The 23,028-nt window shown below is 40.5% G+C and overlaps 1 protein-coding gene across 1 annotated transcript in view; it reads right to left on the bottom strand.

The window, feature by feature from the left end:
* DOCK4 (dedicator of cytokinesis 4) overlaps positions 1–23,028 on the bottom strand; it is a gene marked incomplete at its 5' end in the record, with an annotated part of 280,590 nt that overhangs the window by 230,668 nt on the left and 26,894 nt on the right. The window contains 3 exons of the mRNA XM_025208759.1: positions 5,512–5,663; positions 8,768–8,852; positions 13,581–13,729. Of these exons, the coding sequence (XP_025064544.1) occupies positions 5,512–5,663; positions 8,768–8,852; positions 13,581–13,729 (386 nt within the window). The remainder of the gene's footprint in view (positions 1–5,511; positions 5,664–8,767; positions 8,853–13,580; positions 13,730–23,028) is intronic.

Raw genomic sequence — 23,028 nt, 5'->3', positions numbered from 1 at the left:
CGGGGGGGGATAGGCGGAGGGGGGGGGGGGGGGGGGGGAAGGCAGGCATGCAGGAGTGGGAGGAAAGGGACAGAGGAGGCAGGCAGCAGGGAGGATGGGGGGCAAGTGGCAAAGCAGGCAGGCAAGGGCACAAGGGTCTGGCTGCCCAACCCCCACTGCCACTTTGCCCTGCCACAGGTGTAGGGAAAGAGGGATGACCGAATTTAAGATGACCCTTCAATAATTAGTTTCTATATATGGAATATTATAACACATTTATAATTTTCCATGTATAGGATCTAATTATTGATGGGTCATCTTAAGTTGTCTTCAATTCAGGTAAATATAGCATTTATGCATTGCATATTTATAAAATAGTGTTCTTTTGAAATTGACAAAATGCCTGATTTTGCAGGGAACTGATTGTACTGCTTGGAGATAAATCCATTAACTAATCATAGAAGTCAATGCAAAATCCACAAAAACCATAGTTTTGATAAAGAAAGGAAGAGTGTTGGGTATCATATTTTTATTCCACTTGATAAACTATGTAGATTTAATGTGATTCATTCCCTTCTCCTAGGGACCTACTTAAATTGTGGTGAGATGAAACACTTTTTGCACGTTAGTCACAGCATAAAAAGCAAATGCCATGGTATTTCCTGGATGTGCTCCATCAGCCCCACCCTTTGGTGCTGACTGGTGGAGAGGCCCCAGTAGAGGGAGGAGGTACGAGAGGGCAGGCACCATCTTGTCTGCTGCTCTTTGTGCCTGCCTGCCAGCAGGTGCCTTCCCTGCCATGCAGGCTGCTCCCACTCAGAAGCCAGCATTTTATTTTATATTTTTTAAGTTGATTTCGTAGACAATCCAGGATGTCAGTTTCCATGACATCTGCAAAATCATAAATTAAGTAGACCCCTGCCTATTACAAAGCCTGTTTCTGAAAGTAGAAGCAGATAGGATGTGATCCTGATCCTCCCAGTTTAACAACAATGGGACATCCTCCTTTCCACACAAGCAATGAATTATTTACAGAAAAAAAACTATGGTTTAAATATGGCTTAAATCCACTAATGGCTGTCAGGTCTTTTAACCCAAGTAGTTTTCCACCACTATGAGAATTATTTCTCTACCACGACCAGTGATATGGAATTCTGTCTTTCATTCATTTACAATGAATATTTAAGGAAGTGTTCTCAGCTCTAACAAAAAGCAAATCTCTGCAGCTCTTTCTAACAGTTTCATGGGGGTGGGGGCTTGCCATTTTCATACAGCTGTACATATTTTCATTTGTGTTGCTTATCAATACACTCAGACTTTAAAGATTCTGATCACCTCAATTTTCAGTTTTTAAATATAAATATATTTTTTAAAAGTCATAGCTCTAGGAAACCAGCAATATATATACAATGGAAATACTGCAAGATGATCTGCATCACAGACCTCTGTTCTTGCACAGCATGTTATTGCCTCCATGTTTGGGGGAGAATTCATTTCTGGGGTACAAATATATTTATAAGTCTACTACAGTGGAGGCACATCATACGTGCATTTAACTTATGTGAATTCAACTATACGCACTCGGCAAAAAAAAAAAAGAGAGAGAAAAATAATAATTTAAATAGTGCGGGCGATTAATTGAGGGCCATAGAGAAACATTGACTAACGAAGAGTTAGAGGAACTAATAAAATCGTCTACAGAAGACAAAGATAATGACGAAGAACAGGAAGAACCAGCAAGTTGGAATCTTCATAAATTTGCTGAAGTGTTCCAAGCAGCGAAACACTTGAATGATTTAATTTTTGAATACGATCCCTCCATGGAACAAAGCCTCAAAATCACACGTAGTATTACAGACTATTTGAGACCGTACCAAGAAATGTTTGAGCAGCTCAAGAGACAACAGTGACAGTTGCTGATCACCACGTTTTTCAAGAAAAAGCAACCAGCAGCAGATGAGCCTATGCAATCAACTTCTCGAGCTAAACCAGAGCCAACCACTTCGTCTACGAGTCGCTCTTTGTCACCCAAGCCTAGTCCATTGTCTCCTGGATCGACATCAAGCCCTGACGACCCCCCCAGTATGGGCGATTTAAGGGATTTTCAGGGGTAATTTTGACTATACGCGATTTTTGCCTTACGCACTGACTTTAGAACCTAACCCCCGTGTAAGATGCGACTCCACTGTATATGAAAAGCTTTTGGGAAATTCATGCTCTGTTGCTTTCACTACCCATTCCCAAGGGCCTTTGTCTCATTTAAGCCTTTCAGTAAGTCTTGATCATTTTAGTGTTTAAGTTACATTAGATACTGTGCTAACAGGCAGAATCTGGGTAATTTACAGCTCTGTGTAAGTTTGTTAGCAAGCCTTTTGCAAACAAAAGAAAACTGTGGGGGTGAAGGGTGACTTGTGACATTTCAGCAAGAAAGACTTTGCTTTCTTATTAGGATTTCTTTTGTCTGCTACTATAGACTGTGCCACACTTTTCTCTAAGGATCCACAGATCTGATGATCAGCATTATTTCAGGAATCCAATTTTTTGTTAGAATTCACACATGCTTAACATGCTCATTAAGCAAGACTAATGCTGTAACCAATGGAGTGAAGAAATCTACTTTGAATTAGAATTTTGGATCACGTATACTTCCATATTGCTGCTCCCTGGCAGAGCTTTTTTCTTTCTTTTTTTAAGGAACTGAAGGCGGAAAAAGCAAAATAAATGTATACTGTTTATATCTGAAGTCTTAATTATAAGACAATATCAATAAGAGTTTCCTCAATTATTTTCAGAGGATGAGCAGGATGCTGGCAGTCAGAGCTTAACTCTAGAGAGTCACAAGCTAGTGGATAAGAATTAGGCAAGTCAGGAGCCAGAGGCAGGTGCCAGGAGTGGGCAATTCAGAAAGCAGGGATCAGGGCTGGAGGCAGGAACCAGGAATCAGCCAGGAATATGGCCTGTCAAGGAACCTACTATGAAGTGAAGGGGCTGTTGTTTATCAACAGGCAGCCATGCTATACAGGGAACTCGAGGCAGTTAGAAGTAGTTAGGCCACTGGCAACCAGGTGTACTTGGGTAATCAGTCCCACTTGGGGACTAATTAAGCTGCCACCTGCCCTGATTCCTGACAATCATTTTCACTACATTTTTAACACACTATTGCTTGCAAAGAGAATCCTGAATGAGACAGACATTAGCTAAAGCATTCTGAAATATGCTGCAGACATGGGTCACTTCCACAAAGCACACCAGAACATCCTACCGTGCACACAAAGCATACATAGGACTGTATTTCATTTATTACCGTGGCAACATTTATGCAGAGTTCACACACTGTTGGTTTCAATATTGTCAGTACTCTTTAGCAGTGCATCTCAAGGGAGTCTTTTCAACCTATGGTAAGCTGCCTTCACAGAGTCTGGCCTGCTCTCTTTCCACACTCCATGTTTCTTCAAGATTTACCAGAAATATGGATAGGAAATTCAGGGACTGTAAAGCTGCTACAAATAGCCATTGAACAACTCAGCAATTTGTGAGACAAGAATTAATAACTAGTGTCAGATCATGGCAGGCATGGGACATAAGCCTCTCTAGAACCTGTGCTTTTCTTTAAGCATGCAACCCGGTTTCTTTCACTTCATACTGCTACTGCTGCCATAACGTTAGCATCTGTAACCAGCAGCTCCTTTAAAGTCTGAAACTCATTCTCAATAAATCCTTCACTTGTACCACATACTGGAATAAATGCAGAACATATTCATTTATGCATGCTTCATTCTCAGAGACAACCACAACTGTCAAGATAGCAATTCTCTCCTTTTGGTGGCTGTTGTTAAGTGTGCAGTCTGGACTTACATAATAGTACCTACCCATTTTGATGTTAACAATAGTTGCTTGTATGACCTCAGTAGCAATGTCTCAATTTATTCAGAACAACCTTCCTCCAGAACAGTGGGCAGGCATCTTTGCCCTTTATTTGAAACCATGGTTAGAAATAGTTTTGTCAAATACTGCCATTATTTCTGGCTGACACAAAAATTCTTATTGCCAGGAATGAAGAGGCACTCACATTTATCATATTTATCTTCCCACCAATACTGAACAATAGCCATTACCCCATTAATGACCCCACAGCAGTGGTTTATTTCTCTCTGAGCTCTTACATTATTTTATAATATCTCTATGCTTCAGTCTGCTATAAAATTCTTTCAATGCCAAAATTCTTTTGCTGCAAAAAGGAATTTGTCACTTCTGGGCTACATTCTTTCTATAACCAGGAGAGCAGGAAAACATTTAATTAATCACACTCTCAACTCAAACTTCTTGACACACTCTAGCAGATGGGCTCCTTGTGACTCTTCCCCCACTGGGCTCTTCCTCAGGCTCACATTTGCTGAGTGTGATCATAATATGGGCAGTGGTTTTCAGACTGTGTTCGTGGAACCCTAGGGTTCCATGATAAGTCATCAGGGGTTCTACAAAGAGACTGGGGTAATGTCTGAGCAGGCCAGAAAGCAGCATGCTGCCATTGTGTTATGAAGTGATAGGGTGAAAGGGTTCCATGACTTCACAACATCGAAAACCACTGTCATCTGGCATGATTCCATTTCTCAGCCTACTATATCCTCTTTCATTTCCAGAGATGTTCTGAGATGATCTACTTCAACTCTAACACTGCTCCTTTGACATTTCATCCACAACATGAAGATGTTGTCAACACCTTTCTCCTTCCTTCCCTTTCCTTCAAAGAAATCAAAAGCAGAATTTTGCTATTGGACCCAACCATCACTATCAGCTACTGATTCTAATGACTAAAAATCATAACATAGGGAATCACCTGAAAAAGCCCTCAAGTACCATATAGGCCAGATCTGTGAATGGATACAAGGAAAGGTACTGACAGCAATGAGCAAGGTGGATGATCTTTTTAGCTGTATTTTTTAAGAAACGGAGAGGTAATTTGATTTTAAGGCCATAAAAGAGCTGACAGTGACCAGAACAAGAAATGATCAGGGCCTGGGCAAAATCTTAACTATCTGACAAACCCTAATTAGTTTTAAAATGAAGCCTGATTAGCCTATTAAAGCAATTATGTGATGTGATAAAGGGGACTAGACCCAAATATCCAAGATGTCCCATCCAGTCCTAAGTTCCTAAGAGGATCTCACTATTTGAGCAGAAGGATATGTTAAAAAAGCCCAACATTTACACTGCTAGTATCAACTGTACATGCACACGCACACACCCACCCCACAAAAACAAAACAATATTGACATCCTGAAGGGGCACGTTTGGTTGAGAAAAACATGTCATTCTGAAGCTAGAGTCGTATTATGAATAAAGGAGCACAAAATTTGAGTCCCAAAGGGAAATTACTAATGCCCTTCTAATAATCAAGGTTCTATTTTTGTTTCTAAATATAATGTTTAGTAAATAAATGTATCAGAATTACCTAAATCATGTAAAATTCAGTGAAAACAAATCCTTATGGATTATTGTTTTGAAATAAGCCTGGGAAAATTGAAGCATTACCTGATTGGTCGATTCTCTTTACTGTCAAAAAGTGAGAAGATGACTTCCAGTTCCTCTCCTAAATTGGAGCACATCAGGCTCTTCATCTGCACGAATAAATGGTGGCTACTTGCTGGGATAGGAGTATCTTTCTTTCTATGACGATGCTCCATCTACACAGCACCATCAAAAACGAAAGAGTTCAAATTATTAATAAAAAGTAATAATAAAAGTTGAGAATTGTAATTTTGAGAGTGGTTTCCTAAGCCAAAACTCCTTCTTTTAGGTGCAGTATGCTTTGCTTTGTACCAATTGATGCTTATGTACTTTTCTAGAGAAAATGGTGGTAAATGAGTTACCCAAGTTTATACCTGGCTTTAGTCACAGTGGAAAGAAACCATTTACTTCTATAGTCCCAGATATTTCTTTCTATATAATAGAGGTCATGATTACTTTAAACTTGCAATTTTTCATTTTAAAACTGTTTTGAATAGCTATGAATCTAATATTTTAATGTCCTGAGCTCATGAAAGAGCTTTAAAAGACACTACATAATTCCATTTCAGTTACAAAGGTAAAATTGAAAGGTTAGGAGAACTTTCATACAGAGTAATCTATACCAAATTACTCTGTAGGTCACCTACTATTTCCCTTACTCTCAATTTACTGTTTATAAACTTGATTATTTTAACTGAATGCAGGGTCTGGAAAAAAATTAAACTGCATTAATTCCGCCTTTTACATTGTATTAAAATAACTTACTTTTAAATACTGATATTTCTAAAGTACTCAAGATCTCAAACTAATGCTTTTTCTTTATTTTTAAAATGTATATTATTTCACTAATCACTAAGGGCACTTTTACACATGCTCCAGGGGTGAGGGGCGATGCTTTAAGCAGAGCGGCTCCAAGAGCCATGTTATATAGAGTACTGCAGTGTCTCATGTATCAGCATCCCTGTGGTTCCAATTGGCAGTGGGAGTGCTTGAACTAAAGCCCATTCGATGATCTTTAGTTCAAGTGCTCCCACTGCCATTTTGAAGTGTGGGGACATTAATACACAAGACTCAGGTGGCTGATGGATTGCAGTAACTATAACGCTCCAGCAGACTCAATAGAGTCTACTCCGATGCACTGTAATTATAGTGCATTGGAATGGCTTCTGCAGTCATGTACAGGCACCCTAAATTTTTTTAATCTTCTTAAATTATTTTTGTGAACTAGTGAGTTCTTCCACATAACTGGTTTTAATCTCCCTTTGATTACCATTTATCCATATAATTAGAAAATATTTAAGACTTTAAAGCACAAATATGATTCTGTAATATTACATAAAGTTTTGAACTTTGAGAAGGACTAACTTTATTTATGTAACTGACCCCAAATGAACACATGACTTGTAATTTCAAGATGGATAGTAATAAAAAAGGCCCTATCTTTGCTTCAGGGTGTGGCAGAATGCCATCACAGTATCTCCCCAAACTGGTATCACCTGTCTGTCAACTTGGTTGCCACGATCACTGGGGTGGGCAGGAAGTCCTCCCCCATCTGTTTCATGTAACCCTGAGTTGTAACTCAGGACTTGGTCCTGCAGATGTGAGAAGCTACAGGTAGCCAAGGGGGGAACTCCACCTCTTTATTGTTTTGGCAATAGCTAGGGGGTGGGGCAGGAGCCCCTGTCCCTCCTCTAGGGAGTGATGATGCATTTCAAATTAATTGGCTCTCATCCAACAACATTTGACATCATCACCCTGAATCAATCCTGGCCAAAAGGACTATATAAGCCCAGACTGCCCAAGAGGCAAGAGAAGAGCCGTTTTTGGCAGAGCCATGCTGGAGAGAGCCATGCTGGAAAGTAAAGAGCTTTCATGCTGGAGCCCTTGGGAGAGAGGAAGAGCAGCTGAACACTATAGCCCCTTCCCTCTCAAAACTGGACACAGAAGAAACTGCCTGCCTCCAGAGGAAAGCTTAACCAACCTCTGGACTTGTGAGTAAGCTACTTGGAACCTATCTAGATATATAGCTTGCAGTATAGCAGATGCGTGATCAATGGCTACCTAGCCACACTGTTTGCTCTAAGGTTATTCTGCGATACGTCTCTACCCTGTATCCTACCCCAGACCTACTCCCTGTAATCAATAAGGTTCTCCATCATTCTAAACGTGGTGAACTGACAGAGAGGGAGAGGGGCGTTCCTTTGTGTCCCCTTGGTCCAGCTGACTAAGGGAGACCGCTATTTGTGCTCCAGGCCAAGGGATGCACCCCAATTTCTTGCAGTGGGTCAAGCACCCTCACAGTCTACAAGGCCCGTGTATCCCAAGGGGCACAGGGCCGTGGACACACCAAGACTCCTGGGTGGCGGCAGCAGTACCCCCAGGCTTGCACGCGTGCTCGGGGGGGGGGGGGGGGGGGGAGGAGGTCAGCCAGACGTGAGGTGTCCCCAGGGAGGCACTCAGAGCAGGAGCACCCCCTGCTGGCCCGCCACAGAAGGACTAACTTTATTTATGTAACAAACCCCAAATGAACACACAACTTGTAATTTCAACATGGATAGTAATCAAAAAGGCCCCATTTTTGCTTCCCGAAATAGCCCACATTAACGACAGATTTACACCTAAGTTAGTCAGTGTTTAAAAACAAAAAACCCTGTAAAACGATTTTTTATATCTATCCATCTATCTATCTATCTCCACTGATTTCAATGAGGCTTATTTGGATCAGGACCCCCTACAAATTTAAGCAAAATGGATCATTTTCTCTCCAAAAAAAAGAGGTCTCAGTTTCATTGAGATGTATGCTAAAATGGCAGTGGAAGAGACCCCATACCGCAGTGTGATTAATAATGACAGAACTAATAAAATGGCTATATAAGTTCCATTAATCTTGCCTTAGCCTAATGGGACTCAGGGGCAAGTTACACTATTAAAGAAAGTGTCTCATATGATTTTACTGATGATTAAGTATTGAAAGCATCATTCCATACTCATAATAGTTTCAGAGATGTATCAGCCCCATATAATGTGTGGAGCACAGAAATGGTGTCATTAGTTGAGTTTAAGTCAAGTGCAAGCATCTCATATAATTATAGAAACATCACAATGGAAGTTTTCTTATATCAAGGTAGGTTACATTTTACTATCAATATAAATATACAGATTAAATATGTTTTAACGTATTTAATTCCTTCTATTTAATAAGTAGGAATGAAAGTTGCTATGGAAACCTCACGCTGTAATCACAGAGAAAATCTAAGGAAATACAATGTCCTTTACCTACCAGTCTATAGAGTTCTGTAATGCTGATCTCTTCAGGATCCACCATAGCATATTCTTTTCTTGGAACCAAATCTAAACCCAATTGTCTGTAAAGAGAATTTGGAAATCATGGAGAGACATTCTATGGCAGAGGGAAGATTTATACTTAGTGACACTTATACTTTCCATTTTATTGGATTATGCATATTTTAAACTCATTGTTACCTGCATTACTCTTTGTTAGATTTTTTTTTGATGGAAACACTATATCTATTGATGTGTGCCATAATGGGTATCCTGCTTGGATTTCAATTAGCCAGTAATACTTTTTCTTAAACAACCATTTTGTTCAGGTATCTATCTGATTAAATACAAGTTCGCGGATGACTTTTCCCTCTCTTTCACCGTGTGAAATTTTCATTGGGCTATGTTCTATCACAGCTTTTAGTCTTGCATAAAACAGTTCTGTTTTATGTATCATGCCTCCAGCCTGACTTGTGGAGATAGCAGACTGTGAAGCGATGAGTCGTGTCAACTCAGATGACAACCCAAAGAGATAATAAAAAGAAAAACCAGCAGATATAAAAGCATCAGCTTCACTTTGTACAGACCCAATACTATCGATCTATGTTTGATTCTATGGCTTTTAATTAAATAATGAAGTATATCTGTGTTAATAGGATTAAAAATGTAGCAAACAAAAAAAGCCATACCTTATCTTCAGCACAGAACCAAGTAGTTAAGACTAAGGGCATGTCCACAGTGTACACTTACCATGTTACCAGTGGTACCCTCAAATATGCTGTGCAGCTCTACCTGGTCTAACTTCTAAACCAGAATCAGTGTAGCCACATTTGTGCTTTTGTGGGATTATTAGCACTGCTGAATGACAAAGCAAATTAGTCTACCTGCTGCCGTGTGCAAACCTATCTATGCCACCTCCAATTTAGAAAGTGGCAGGCCAGAACACCAAAGGCACCACTGCTGGGCATGGTAGAATTGAGGGGTAAACGTGCCCTGAATATATACATGAACAGGGACAAATCCAGAAAGGATACAGTGGTGCAGTCACACTCCCCTCCCACCCCAACCCCTCTGCCACCCTTTCTGTCCATGGAGCAGAAGCAGCATTCATGGACTTTAAGTCCTGGAGAATGTAAGAATTTCCCTTCCCTTCCCCTCCATGCTCAGAGCCATGCACCACTCCCCTCTCCTTCCCGCTCCCCACACCTGCCACTGCCAGGGTCGCCACTGTCCCGGGAGCAAAGGGAGCTTCAGATTCACTCCAGTCAGGCTGTGTGGGAGCTGAACTCAACCCAGGACACTGATGGTGAGAAGTGAGCAGGTTCTCCGCCCACCCGCACCCCAACTCCATGGCAGGAAACACTAGAGAGAGCAGGCAGGGAAAGGGACCCTGCCCACCCACCACCATCATCATTGCAGTCCCAGCCTGAGCCCAGTCCCCAGGCAGCCAGGCTGGAGTGGATCTGAAGTTCCTCTTTCCCCCAAACAACAGAGAGAATGGCAGCAGCATGTGTGGGAAGAGGGAATTGAAGTGAAGGGGATGTGCCTCTGATCATGGAGGGGAAAGGGCAGGGAGAATTCTGATTTTCCTTGGGACTTAAAGTCTCTGGCTGCTGCTCATGTGGCACAGTCTGCCCACCCCAAATGGGGGAGCTGGAGGAGGAGACTAGAAGTGGTGGGTGCAACCACTCCTGCAACACCAGTCACTGCTCCTACACCACCCCTTTGTAAAATCCTGGATCCACATCTGCATATGAAGCAGCAGGCAGCAGATTACAGCTCTGTTCCAGTTCCACACCATGCTGTCACTGCTGCAAGATCCCAGCCCCAGGGCAGCTCCCTGACCAACTGTGTGCCTTGCCAGCACTGCTGGGGCTGGTCTTCATGGAAACCCTGGCCCCACACTGTCACAGTCCTGCCACTGCTGGGATCTCCATGAAAATTGGCTGCAGTGACATGGGAAGGGGCTGCTGGTAAATGGAGTTCACTGTGGGCCCAATCCAGCCAATGGACCTGACTCTGCCCACCCCTGACTTACACACTAACTAAATCAGCTGGTCTCTAAGGCACCACCCTGCCCAGCCTTCTTCCTGACGTCAGACTAACGCTGCTAACACTTTTCATTATTTCAATGATTACAGAATAGCTGCATATAAAGACATTAGAAACTTCAGGGGAAAAGACATCTCTTGGACAAGATGAACAAGTGGGTTTAATAAGTATTTCAGTCTAAACAACATCTTTCAGCAGCACTAAATTCATTATTGATAGAGGGGTTTTTTAAGCATAGTAGATATTCAGAAAAGAAGCTGGAGAAACTTCTTCAGGCGGGGAATGCTAAATTGGTAAACAGAAGAATCCATGACTACATATATTGCACAGAATCGATACTTAATAAATGCTGTAGGTGAGGAATGGTTTGCTTTTATGCATGTTAAGATCATCTATGCTATAAAAAAAAATACAGTGACCTAAAAGGCATTCCAATCATATACTTCAAAGTACAAGTTTATCTGTCGGAATTTTCCTGTTGACTTTTGCAACTCCACGTGTACAGAGACATACAGTGCCTATGTATGTTATGAAGAAACAAATCTTCATAAAGAGACACAGACCACTGCCAGAAACAGAATACCATACCAGATGACTTCTGTTCTATTCTAGTAGGGTAGCCACTTTCTTCCTCAGAATCATTAGGCTGGGACTCAGGAAGGGAAAGTGGATAAGGTGGAATAAGAAAAGGTAAAAGAAAAAAGTATCAGGAAATTATATTCAATGGAAGAAGTCTGATAAATAAATACTAATAATGTATAGTTTGGCAAAGTACTGAACACTCTCTATTTGTGCAGTTTACAATGGGAGATAAAGGCACTTGTCACTATTCTGTGCCTTATATAATTAAGTCCCTTATGAACAAAAATGATCCTGGTCTTAATTTTTTCTCTCTCTTTAATTATAGAAAACTTAGGTAAAAAGAACCTTTTTTCATAAAGGCAAGCCACTAAACGTCTTCCCTCTACCTGTGGCTTCTATTTTTGTAATTCACCAACCTTTTCTATCAAAAACAGAAGTGATATTTAGATACCAATGATAAAACTGTAAACAGTGCTATATCTTCTTTCAATTTAGTAATATAGCGAAATAACTCCAGGTATTTCTAGTAAGTCCAGTTTCATGGTTTCTAAGGCTCCTATGGCTAATCAAACTATTTACCGATGCAAAGAGAAAATAGAAAAAAAAGATGTGCCCACGATATAGAAGATTGCATTTTCAATTCAGATTAATTTTTCCTTTTTTTCTTTATTTTTAACGCTTTCTATTTCTGTTAGTTTACCATTGTTACTGTAGGTCTCCCTCATATTTCAATATTTCTTGCTTTGAAAGTTGTCACCTGGACACTTTTTTCAAATTCTCCTAACTGAAAACCTGATCTAAAGCCCACTGAAGCCAAAGGAAAGACTCCTGTTGAATTTTACACATTCCTTTTGGTCCACAACCACTTAAATGACACGAGAGGCATCTGATGACCATTTATACTGAAAAATAATAATCAACTTGGAAAGTAGCGGCTTGCTTTTCAGAGGTATAGAATAGTCAGTTTCACCAGAAGGTCCACAGGACTCAGTACTTTGGAAAACATCTGAAAAATTCTAGCAATTAAAGCAGCAACATACAGCAAATTATGTATGAAAGGTGAGCTGCAGTTTAATTTTAATGCAGTCCAAACCTCTACTCCCCAACCTCAACTTTTCAAAATCATGAAAAGCTAGAGGCAAAAAGTAACATATGTATGTAGATAACATTGCTATAAGATTTCACTTCAATTTCTAGCATCTAAACAATTCAGCTGCCAAACAGGGACCAAGCCAGACCATAACGGCTGGCACTTCTTTAAGAAAGAACGTGAGAGTTTTATGCCCCATTGCCAGCTACAAGAACAGAGCATCAAGTACGTCTTGATTTTGAATGCAAGTGCCAATGTGCTTTTAATCTGTGCTGCTGTTTTCAAAAGTAATATTGAGCCGCGAGTAGACTGTTGTGCTTATTTTTCCTATGTGCAGCGTGTCTGGAATAGAGATGTGTGTCAGCCTTTCAAACTGTGCAAGATAGTGTCAAGATCAGCATGAGCTGTATTTGGTGAATTTAGAATCACTTTCAACATCCAAACATTATGCTATTCATTTCTGATTTCTAGCATTTGTGGGGACGCTGTGCCCTAAGTAACACTAAAGTTAAAGTCTGATATGGTATGACTTTAGCATAATTCAAAGACAAGACTACTTGCTTGTTATGAAAAAGGTAATAAGGTAACAAATTACATAACTGTCCTCAATAAATATTTAGGTTGATGCAAAAGACAGTTTTATTGGAACTCTCTCAGTAAAGACTCACAAGTGATCTAATAACCTCAGATCAGGACTTCAGGTATTTTACATCAGTGCAGTTCTACTGAAGTCAATGCAGCAAGTAACAATTAGAAATCGTGTGTTTTCATAAAAAATAAGCCACAACATTCATGTCTGTCATAAATCAGAGCAATTTTATGCTCTGTAATATGGGCCAAGGTGGAATAATTACGTTTATTAAAAAAAAAATCAAAGCAAACCTGAAAGTTATTTATTTCTGAAAGTATAAAATATGCTGGGGAGGAAAAAAAATATTTGTGAAAGAGGAACAGCTTTCAGGAGAAGCTGATATTAGATTCAGAGCATCTGTGACATACCAGTTTCTTATTTTATCATATTCCCATGAACATAAAATGGTAAGCACTGAGGAACATCATTATGCTTGCTTCTATAACTGTTACTTACTCATTGCCCCAATCCAAGCGAGCGGTGATATGCCGTTTGATATCTTTCATCCGGTCATGGGTCAGATGGCCAACAAGCACTTGCCTTCGCAGGTCTAGGATTTCATTCATTATGTGCCACAGACGGTGAAAGAGATCCCCTTCATTTCTCTGTTGAATAGACAGCGAGTTAAGTATACCCTACTGGAACAAGACAACAATGCCAAGAGGGCCACATTTTGGGGTGGGGATACAGAAAGCTCTTCTGATGTCTTTTTTTTATGATTTCTCACATCTACTTCACTCCCTTGTTGCTCTACCATACTATGCTTCTTTCTCCAAGGCTATTTGAGGTGGTGAAAATAAAGCCCTTCAGAAACAACTTAGACACCACACAGCACTGTTTATAAAGCCTAGATGAGGTAATGATGACCTCATCTGCAAGACACTGACTCCCATTGTCTTCTCTATTTTTTCCACGACAAAACTAGTTTGATCCGGTAATCCAGGAACCTCAGTGTTGATACCCAACACATTTATTATGAAGTAAATTAACTGTAGTAAAAGTGGAACAGACACACAACATATAGCCTTACATTGGTGCAACTCAATCTAGTCTGGGTAAAATTACCCCTTAGAAAGTGAAAAGTAATTACATTCATCCAAGTCAATTTCATTCCAGTATAGTCTTTTGCTCAATGCTATTCCTACAACCACACAGTGCCTGATAGTGGCAAGGCCCTATAGAGACACCGACTGAGAGCAGCCAGTCTGAGAGAAGAGAGCCCTGTGCCTGCTCCTTACTATAGAGTAAAATCCAGGGTAAACTACTCTGTAGTAATTGTGTCATGGGCCTAGGCCCATGACCTCAGGCCGAATGGTACTACCTATTAAGTCTGCCTGACACCTGGCATTATTATACCTAGCTTTCAGTTACTTGCATCTTTGCCAAACTTTAATGTTTCATACTGAACTTTTCCATATTTAGTGCCTGCCTCAGGGTGATTTTTTTTGTTTGTTTGTTTGTTTTTTTTAAGTACAACCAGAGTTTGCTGTTCCTGAGAAAAAGGGCTGGGAAGAATATATCATTTTTATGTTTAAAAACTCCTTTTATTTCTTTAGGAAATAAATCTAGTTCATGCATTTATTATCTAGTTTTTTTTTTTTTTTTTTTTTTTACCTGAAAAGCCTAAACAACTATATGATTTGGAGCAGGAACACAACATCGGAGAGGGGTGATCCCTCATGTCAGGGATTTAACTTTTCTTGTTCCAGTGAAAATCTATCCACTTTCGGCCAAGATTTGAGCCTCTGAAAAGCTACAGTCCGTACATGATTAGGAAGAAACTGTTTGAACTTAACAATGAGAATCCCCAAAGATTTTATCCACACTGAGCATGCTTCAGCTCTTCATAGCTCCTTGGGCTGATCAAACTGAGCATATATGTTTCTCACAACGCAACTGAGCATGCTCCAGCCTGGGCCAACAGAGATAAAGCTTGACCTTTCTTGTAAGCGCTGCCTTCAGCTGCTCCAGACTGGCATGGGACTCAGAGCAATAGAACTGACAACAAAGGCAACTCTCTTTTGCTCTTTCAGTGGCCACCTATTAGTCAGAAAATGTGAAGGATGAATATGTGTAATCCAAAAGCAAAGGAAACAAGAACAAGACCTAAGGAGAAAGGGTACAGGATACCAAAATCAGATGGGGATACAGAATGACTAGGCAAATATACTGAGACAGGAATCAGAAACCTGAATACTGGAGAGTTGCTTTGTCTATGAGGCTAATAAGGCTGTGAGATGAGAAGGCTGCGCTGGTATAGGACCAGGCTGGAGGAAATGGGGGGGAGCACACACACATGCAAACACATAGCCACATGCTCATGTGTTAAAGGAACATGACTGAGTTTGTAAAGTCAAGCACTCAATTTTTAGAAAATGCCAAAAATCATGGTTGCCTATGGAATCCAACTTCAGCCTCCTTGTGTATAAACATTATAATAGTCTTTGATTAACATACCACATATACTTGCACACCACAAATACTTTTCCCCAAAAAAGTTAGCCTTCCAAAATCAGGGTGCATCTTAAGTGGGGAAGCTGATTTCCATGCCGGAATGGACCCATGGGAACATTGTAACGGCTGGCACAGCCTGTGCTTCTCTTCCTTCTCTCCCAGGCAGCAAGCGGTGGGGGCAGAGTCCATTCTTCAGGGTCATGCTAACGTTTTAAACCTCTCACAGCCGCTGCTGCTACACAGCCAAAAGCTACTGCCAGCTTGATGGTGGTAGCAGCCATAAGAGGGTTAAAACTCTAGCTTTTGCCAGAGCAGGAAAGGGAAGGCAAGCGAGGCAAGGGAAAGCAAAGAGTAAGGTCTGCCCCTGCTCCACGTGGTCAGCATTTGGCTACGACTCTGGAAAAAAAAATTCTGTCTTCAATCTGCCTTCCCAACACAAGGTGACTATCATATTTGGAGGCATGTGGTATACGAGAAAATATAGTACTATTTTTTCAACAGTATCTCTCTTCTTTCACAGAAAAGCCAGTTATGAAGTGCTATTTAACAATTTGTTTTATTCCCACTACTCAATGTGTGGCCCCAGGCCTCCTTGCACTTAATTATTTAAGTCCTACTTTTAGTACCAAGCAATATGGAGCACTTCATACTTTGGACATACAACTCCCATTGACCTCAGTTGCAGTTTTGAGTGCTCAGGATGTCTGCAAATCAGAGAATGTCACATCAAGAATCCAGAAAACCAGGAACACAATTAATGGTCAAATGTGAAAAGTTTGGTCTAAGTTACTTCTTTTGCAACATATCCTTTCTAGCATTGGCAGGCAAGGAATCCAGTTTTCTAAAGCATTATTCAACTACCTTAAACATTACAACTCCCTTTTTCTTCCTGCAATCTTTTAACTGATTTCACTGTACACTTTCCAACTTGTGCAACATATGAGGCAGGGGCGGAGCAGACAATTTTATCTTTCATTATACAACACATGCATCGCAAAGCAGGTTCACACTGTGCACTGAATAAGGCAAGGGATCCATGGAGAAAACAACAGGTAATCATGTAACTTAAACCTTTCCAAATACACATGCACAAAGTCGCCAAATTAAGGTTTCACATGCACACTTAGTTCTGGTATCTCTAACCTGCCAAGTGCCGGATTCTTCAATGTTACTAACGTTTTTAAATGCACTTTTTACACATTAATAGTATAGATCACATCTGAACTGGAACCAATCATATTATATAATCATTCCTAGTCGATGCCTTTTGCCTACTTTGTCTCTGAACCTGGGAAGTTTATATGAATATCATTTGCCACATTGAGAGTGCATATAATTTTCCATAAAAAAAAGAATACCCACAGTCGTTTTACCCACTCATTTTGGCAATTTTAGCTTTCTAGTTAACAACATGCGAGATGTTTTCTTTTTGGCATTGTCTGGAAAACTTTATTCTGAGGAAGTGATTTAAATCATGATCTGATAATGCATCACAGGAAAAAAATTTAAAGCCATTCTGCTCAGAGTTAGTTCTGCTTACCAGGACACAATTTCTCCTCTTACTTATTACTAAAAATAATTGCACAAAACAGGAACTTCAACTGTCCCTGTTGCGTAAAACACCAAGACAAGTTAAAATAGCCTTTGAAACACCCTTACCTCATATCAGGAGCTTCTACTCCACACCCTCTTGCAAAACTGTTTTGGCTAACTTTTGCATTTCACCCTCACCCTCGCTTACACTGTAAACCTCATAAACACAAACAGTGCCTGCTCCAAAATGTCTGTAAAGCACTTAATGTATTATGGGGCTAAATCAGATGCAGTGGAGAATAAATGGTCATGAAGAATTAACTTCCTTTAGAAAAAAGCAACAGGAACACATGACATTCTAAGGAAAAGATTTTGGTGTACACATCTCTTGAAACAGAAACAAAAGAAAAACAACTCAATCCAAACATCCGAGGCAGAACACTATTTCTAGATAGAATATTTGCCAACATTTCCTATCAGGCACCAGTAGGTCAGTATTCATTCACGTGAACTTGTACAATCGAAGACCAGACCTCAGAAATGCAGGCATAAGCATTTTTAGTATTATTCCTTAACTTTGTTGAAGAAAGTCTTACTCAAAACTCCAATATAAGAGATATATCAGTACACTTAAATGGAACATTGATATCAAACACAAATTAATCTCTCTCAGGAATGATTTAGTCTGATGCTCAGTGTTTTGCAAGCTCTAAATATTTTCAATATTTTGATATTACTATTAATTGTTTATATTGCACAAATGCCCAAGGGTGCCTATAACATACTAGAGGCCTACTGCACCATGCAGAACAAAAAGACAGCCACATGCCTAAAGAATTTCTTGTTTTTCCAGTTCTACTCTGTAACGTGGGGCCTGCTCCGGGCTGATCTCTGTGGCCTGCCCACCTGTTCTTGGGCCAACCGCCCACGTTCTCTCCTGCCATGCCTTGATGTTAACTGATTAATTAGTAGATGTTAATTAAGTGGGAGGCTGCCCAATTATTGCCCCGATGCCAGGGGGCGCTATCTGCTGCTGCTTTCCTCCCCTACACCGCAGCCCAAATCTCGCAGATGGCATCTAGGTGTTCTTATCATCACCGGCCTCACATTGGGTCCCAGAATCCTTCTATCAGGACCCCTCCAAGATCCCTCCATTCAGGCGGCCTACCCCACCTTCATTTAGGCTATCTAGCTCCTTGAAACTATTTTCCCCTCTCAGGTGTGGTCCCCCTGGGATCTTTGGCTACCAGCCCTGGCCCACCTCCAGGCCAGTCAGGACCCCAGGCCCTCAGCTCTTGGGTGTCCCTCACAATGGGCGCCTGGCCCTTTTGACTGTCCCGGTCCTGGCCCCAGCATGGGCCAGTCGAGGGTACTCTCTTGATCAGATCCGAGTCTCTAGCCCCTCACTCTCTCCAGGGGTCTGCCCTCTGGGCCCTATAAACAAAGGGGTTACCCACCCGGTGGTGGGGGCTAGGGGTTAAGGTGCCCCGACCCGCCTTTCACCGAGGTGGTAACTTGCCTGGCATTTTCTGGGGGCCACTGAGAGCCCCATCAGGCCACCCATTCCCAGCAGGGCGCAGTTTTAGGTCATGTCCAGGACCAGGAGCCTCCTTACCATCCCCTTATAGCTCCTCCCTTACCTCCAGATGTAGATCTGCAGCCCTCCAGCCAGGCAATGTTATTGCCTGGCCCCTCACAACAGAACTGCCGTGTTTATATGGGCAGCCCCAGCTCCCAAAACGACTGCCCTAAATCAGGCACCTGGTGGCTGCCAGCTCCAGGCCCTTAAAGTGGCAGGCCCAAACAGTGCCCTGCCACATACTCTATAACTAAGAAAATAAAATAATTCTACAACAGGGTACCTAGCCACTCAGTAGCTCCAGCTGACTTGCTCACTTTAGGCCCAGAGTTATAGTGATTTTTTTTTTATCATGTAACGTGCTATAATATTATATACCATAATGTTTTACCCTTCAAAACCACATGAACTTAAGGAATTTTTTCGTGTTGTTTTTGGCTAACAAAAACCCAGAATTATTTTCTCTTTAATTTGATAGTATGAAAGAAAATTCAGATTGGAATAAATTAATTAGTAGAGAATGGCTTTGATGAGTTAAAAACAATGAAGATTGGTTGATAAGGAATAACATTTGAAATAACTGTTCCTGGAGGTAATTCAATGAGAAATTAAGTCAATTAACCATATACATTACAAAATTAAAGCCCACACATTTTCATGCAAGAAGATGTAGCTTTTATATCCCTGTCATAAATATATGTTTGGAGTCTGTCTTAAAAAATTGTTCAAACAATTTAATTACAGTTTCATTGCTAATTTCAATTGCTGCAGTATTACTTGAAATGCAAGGGAACTTCAGAAGAAGAAACACATGACTTCATAGGAGGTTTTACAAAACGAACTCACCAGGCAAATTACCAACTGCACCCTACTTCAAATTTCAGAAAGTCACTTCACTCTGAATAAACTGCCTAAATTTTAAGTTGTAGTACCATCACATTTAAATGTAAACCAGTTGCTTCTATAGCATTCTGCCCTGTGTAAACTCTCCTAACTCTACTCTGTTTGTGTTTTATAAACCATGGGAATTGTCTTGTTCTAGCAGCAAGACCAAAAATGACTACATTCTGAGCTAATAATTTGATTTTATCAGATAAATGATCTCAGAATTTAAGAACAATTAATCAAAAAATTCCAATTAGTGGCTGGTTAGGACCATGATTACTTTGTTATACACAAATGGAATAAGGTCCAAACCAGTAACATAATTACTTTAAAAGAAGTAGTTTCATAAAGCTGAAAACAAGTATGAATTGAACCTTCAGAGAAAAAGAGTTTTTAAAATGTGTGAATGATAATTCTGAATTGTTTAGGAATATTTTAGTAGATGCCCTAAGAGCCATGTTGGTCAAGAAAGAAGGCCACAACACTGGATAGATTTAAGAAGTCTGGCTTCCAGAGGACATGAAAGCAGCTACAGAAGAAAAAGAAAGCTGATAGCAATGAGTAAAAGTGAGAATTAGAAGAAAAGTAGAAAATTGGTAAGGGAAAAAAGGACCACAACAGAAGTCTATTGCTAGTAGAGATAAAGGCAAAAATTAGTTGATTTCAGTGTTTGTTCATTTGTTTGTTTTTTGGCAGGAGCAGGGCGTGTTAAAGTACATCTGGAACAAAAACTATATTGGTTTATTATTTGACAAAAATGGTAGAATTGTCAATCGTGAAAGTAACTACCTAGGGTTGGAAGTTACCTGGAAGGGGTCAGGCTCAAAAATGCAATAGGGTCAAAAGAAAGAAAAGGAAGAACTGGGTGACCTGCCAAACACATTTACACAAAATGCCAGGAACATGGCAAATAAATGGGAAGAACTTGGACTGAGAGTACAAAATCAAAACTATACCTTAATTGGCATCGCAAAGACTTGGTGTGACAAATGTTAGACAGAAAAGTATAGAGCTTCTTCAGGAAAGACAGGCAAGAGAAAAAAAGGGAAGTATTATATTTTTGTAACAAGAACATACATGTTTGCTTTGAGGCTCAGGAAAAGGTGAAAGCTTGCTGAAGGCTTCTGAGTGAAGATAAAAAATGTATAAGATCAAGGGTAATATCATAATAGAGATCTACTATAAACCATCTTAATTGGGGAGTGATGGAGGAGACTTTTTGAGCAACACCTGGAGGCATCCAGGAGGCCAGGATTGTGGTAATGAGGGATATTAATTACTTGCATACTTGCTGGAAAAGTATAGCACGATACAAGACTCATCCCATCAAGTTCTTGCAATATCATGGGAACAATATTTTTTTCAGAAAGTGGAAGAAGTTGCTATGGGAATGGCTACTCTGAATATATTCCTGAGCAATGGGGAATAGCTGTTTGAGCATCTAAAAGTGTAATAGTAGGAGGCAGGGCAGGGTGGCCTCTTAGGCTAAGTACAGACAGTCAAAAAGCCTGAGGCTGAATTGATTCAGTCTTTGCAGGGTAGTCTAAACTGCACACATTAAATTGAAACAGAAGTGAACAGACATTTACATTTGATCTAGGAAATGAAGCCACATGCCTGCAGTGGCTTAGGCCAGAAATTGGGAGGGCACTAGAGCACAGTTCTCTGGCTGTGTGCTCACTTCCTTTTCTTGCTGCCCCCAGGGTCTCTGGGATTTGCAGTTTAGAATTACAGCAACAGAACTCTGCAGGGTTGTTCATCACTTCCTCTTCCTGCTTCCAGGTACCTCTGAGATTTGTAGTCAGTTGCAGCCAGCAGTAAGTTTGAACAGGGGAATAGGTGTTTAGCCCCCCTCCCTGGCCCCAGACCCTAGCCCCCAGCCAGGTTCTGCATGGGCTGCATCCCCAGCTGGGCTTGTCTTGTTTCCTCTCCCCCCCCCCGCCCTTTGTCAGCCAGTCCTCACTGTTCCAGCTAGGGAGTGGAGAGGCGGGGCCAGCTCTGCTCTCTGGAGCAGACAGTACAGCACAACCGAGGACTGGAAAGAATGTTGAGGGACTCTGATTTAACTTGAACAAGGAAGGGGTCTGGGACAGAAGTTTTATGAACCAGTTTGACCCAAATCAGTTAAATATGACACTACAATCAACCAGGTTTACCTTAAACCAGTTTCAGTCATTCTGAAAGTGGTTTACATGCACTGAACTTCTATTCTGTTACAGGTTTAAATCAGTTTCTGATCACCTAAACTGATTTATGTGCAACTTCTGTCCCTAGCCCTAGAGACTGGTTCAAAGGTATGATCTTTTGGTAATAACAAATCATCAGCTGCATTTTAAGAGAAACCAGAGCTGGGATGATGAGGCTGTGGGAATTGAGGAAAGCTAATGTATATAAGCTACAAGTAAAAAGGAACTTAAATGGCAACAAGAAAATGTTCTGTGAATACATTTGAATTAAGAAGATAAATAAGTCCTGCTGCTTTACTGGAAAGCAGATAATGGATGACAAAGAGAAGGCAGAAGGATTCAATGCTGTCTTAGCTTTAATCTTTTTTTTGAAGGTTGTTATTAAATACTTAAGAAAATTAACTGAAATTAGGCAAAAGGAGCACAAGCCAGAAAAGAAGAAAAAAAGAGGTTACAGAATACTTAAGCGAGATACAGAGAAACCTAAGACAGAATTGTACAGGATCAGTAAAGAATTCTGGCTTAGACAGGTTTCTAAGTTTTGCCTTATACAGAGAACTTCTCAGTCCCTCTCCTCCATTCAGTGTGCTTTCTTACTCAGCTCCTCTCTTATACTTGGTGCTCACACCTTACATACACACACAACAAACTAGGTAATTATTTTCTGTGATATACAAGGTGATTATATAAATGGGCTCCAAATTTCCTTTCTGTTTCTGCATTAGATAGTTTCCAGCTTATATAAATGTAATTCTTCATAAAATATGCCAGCACTGTAGAAAATTTCTGGCTTGAGCTGGTTTCTGACTTTCACAGGTTCCATCTTAGACAGGTTTCACTGTCTATTCAAGACAATGGGGCCTAAGGAAATTGACTCTGCAGGTCCTTTGGAACTAGATCTCCCAACCATTTTTGGTCATCTCTGAGAATTGTGGAGATTGGAAAAGGTCCAAGAAGACTGGAGAGAAGCAGTATATCTTCAAAAGGGGTGGGGGAAATGAGGATATGGAGAATTACAGACCAATCTGCCTAATTTAAATTCACAGAAAGATTCTGAAACAAATTATCAGTCAAGCAATTTGTAAATACCAAGAAAATCAGGTGATACAACCTAGCCAACATTAGTTTGTCAAGAACAGATGATATGAAAAAAATCTAATGACCTCCTTGAACAGGTTAGTTGGCTTAGTCGTTAAAGGGTAAACAATAAATGCAATTATCAGGGATCTGGGTTTTCTGTTTTCCATGGAAAAATGGGGACAATGTG

The sequence above is a fragment of the Alligator sinensis genome, unplaced genomic scaffold (genome assembly GCF_000455745.1).
Source record: "Alligator sinensis unplaced genomic scaffold, ASM45574v1 scaffold297_1, whole genome shotgun sequence".
NCBI classification, from domain to species: Eukaryota; Metazoa; Chordata; order Crocodylia; family Alligatoridae; genus Alligator; species Alligator sinensis.
Note: the sequence above shows the minus strand (reverse complement) of the source record. Positions and strands in the feature narration are given on the sequence as shown.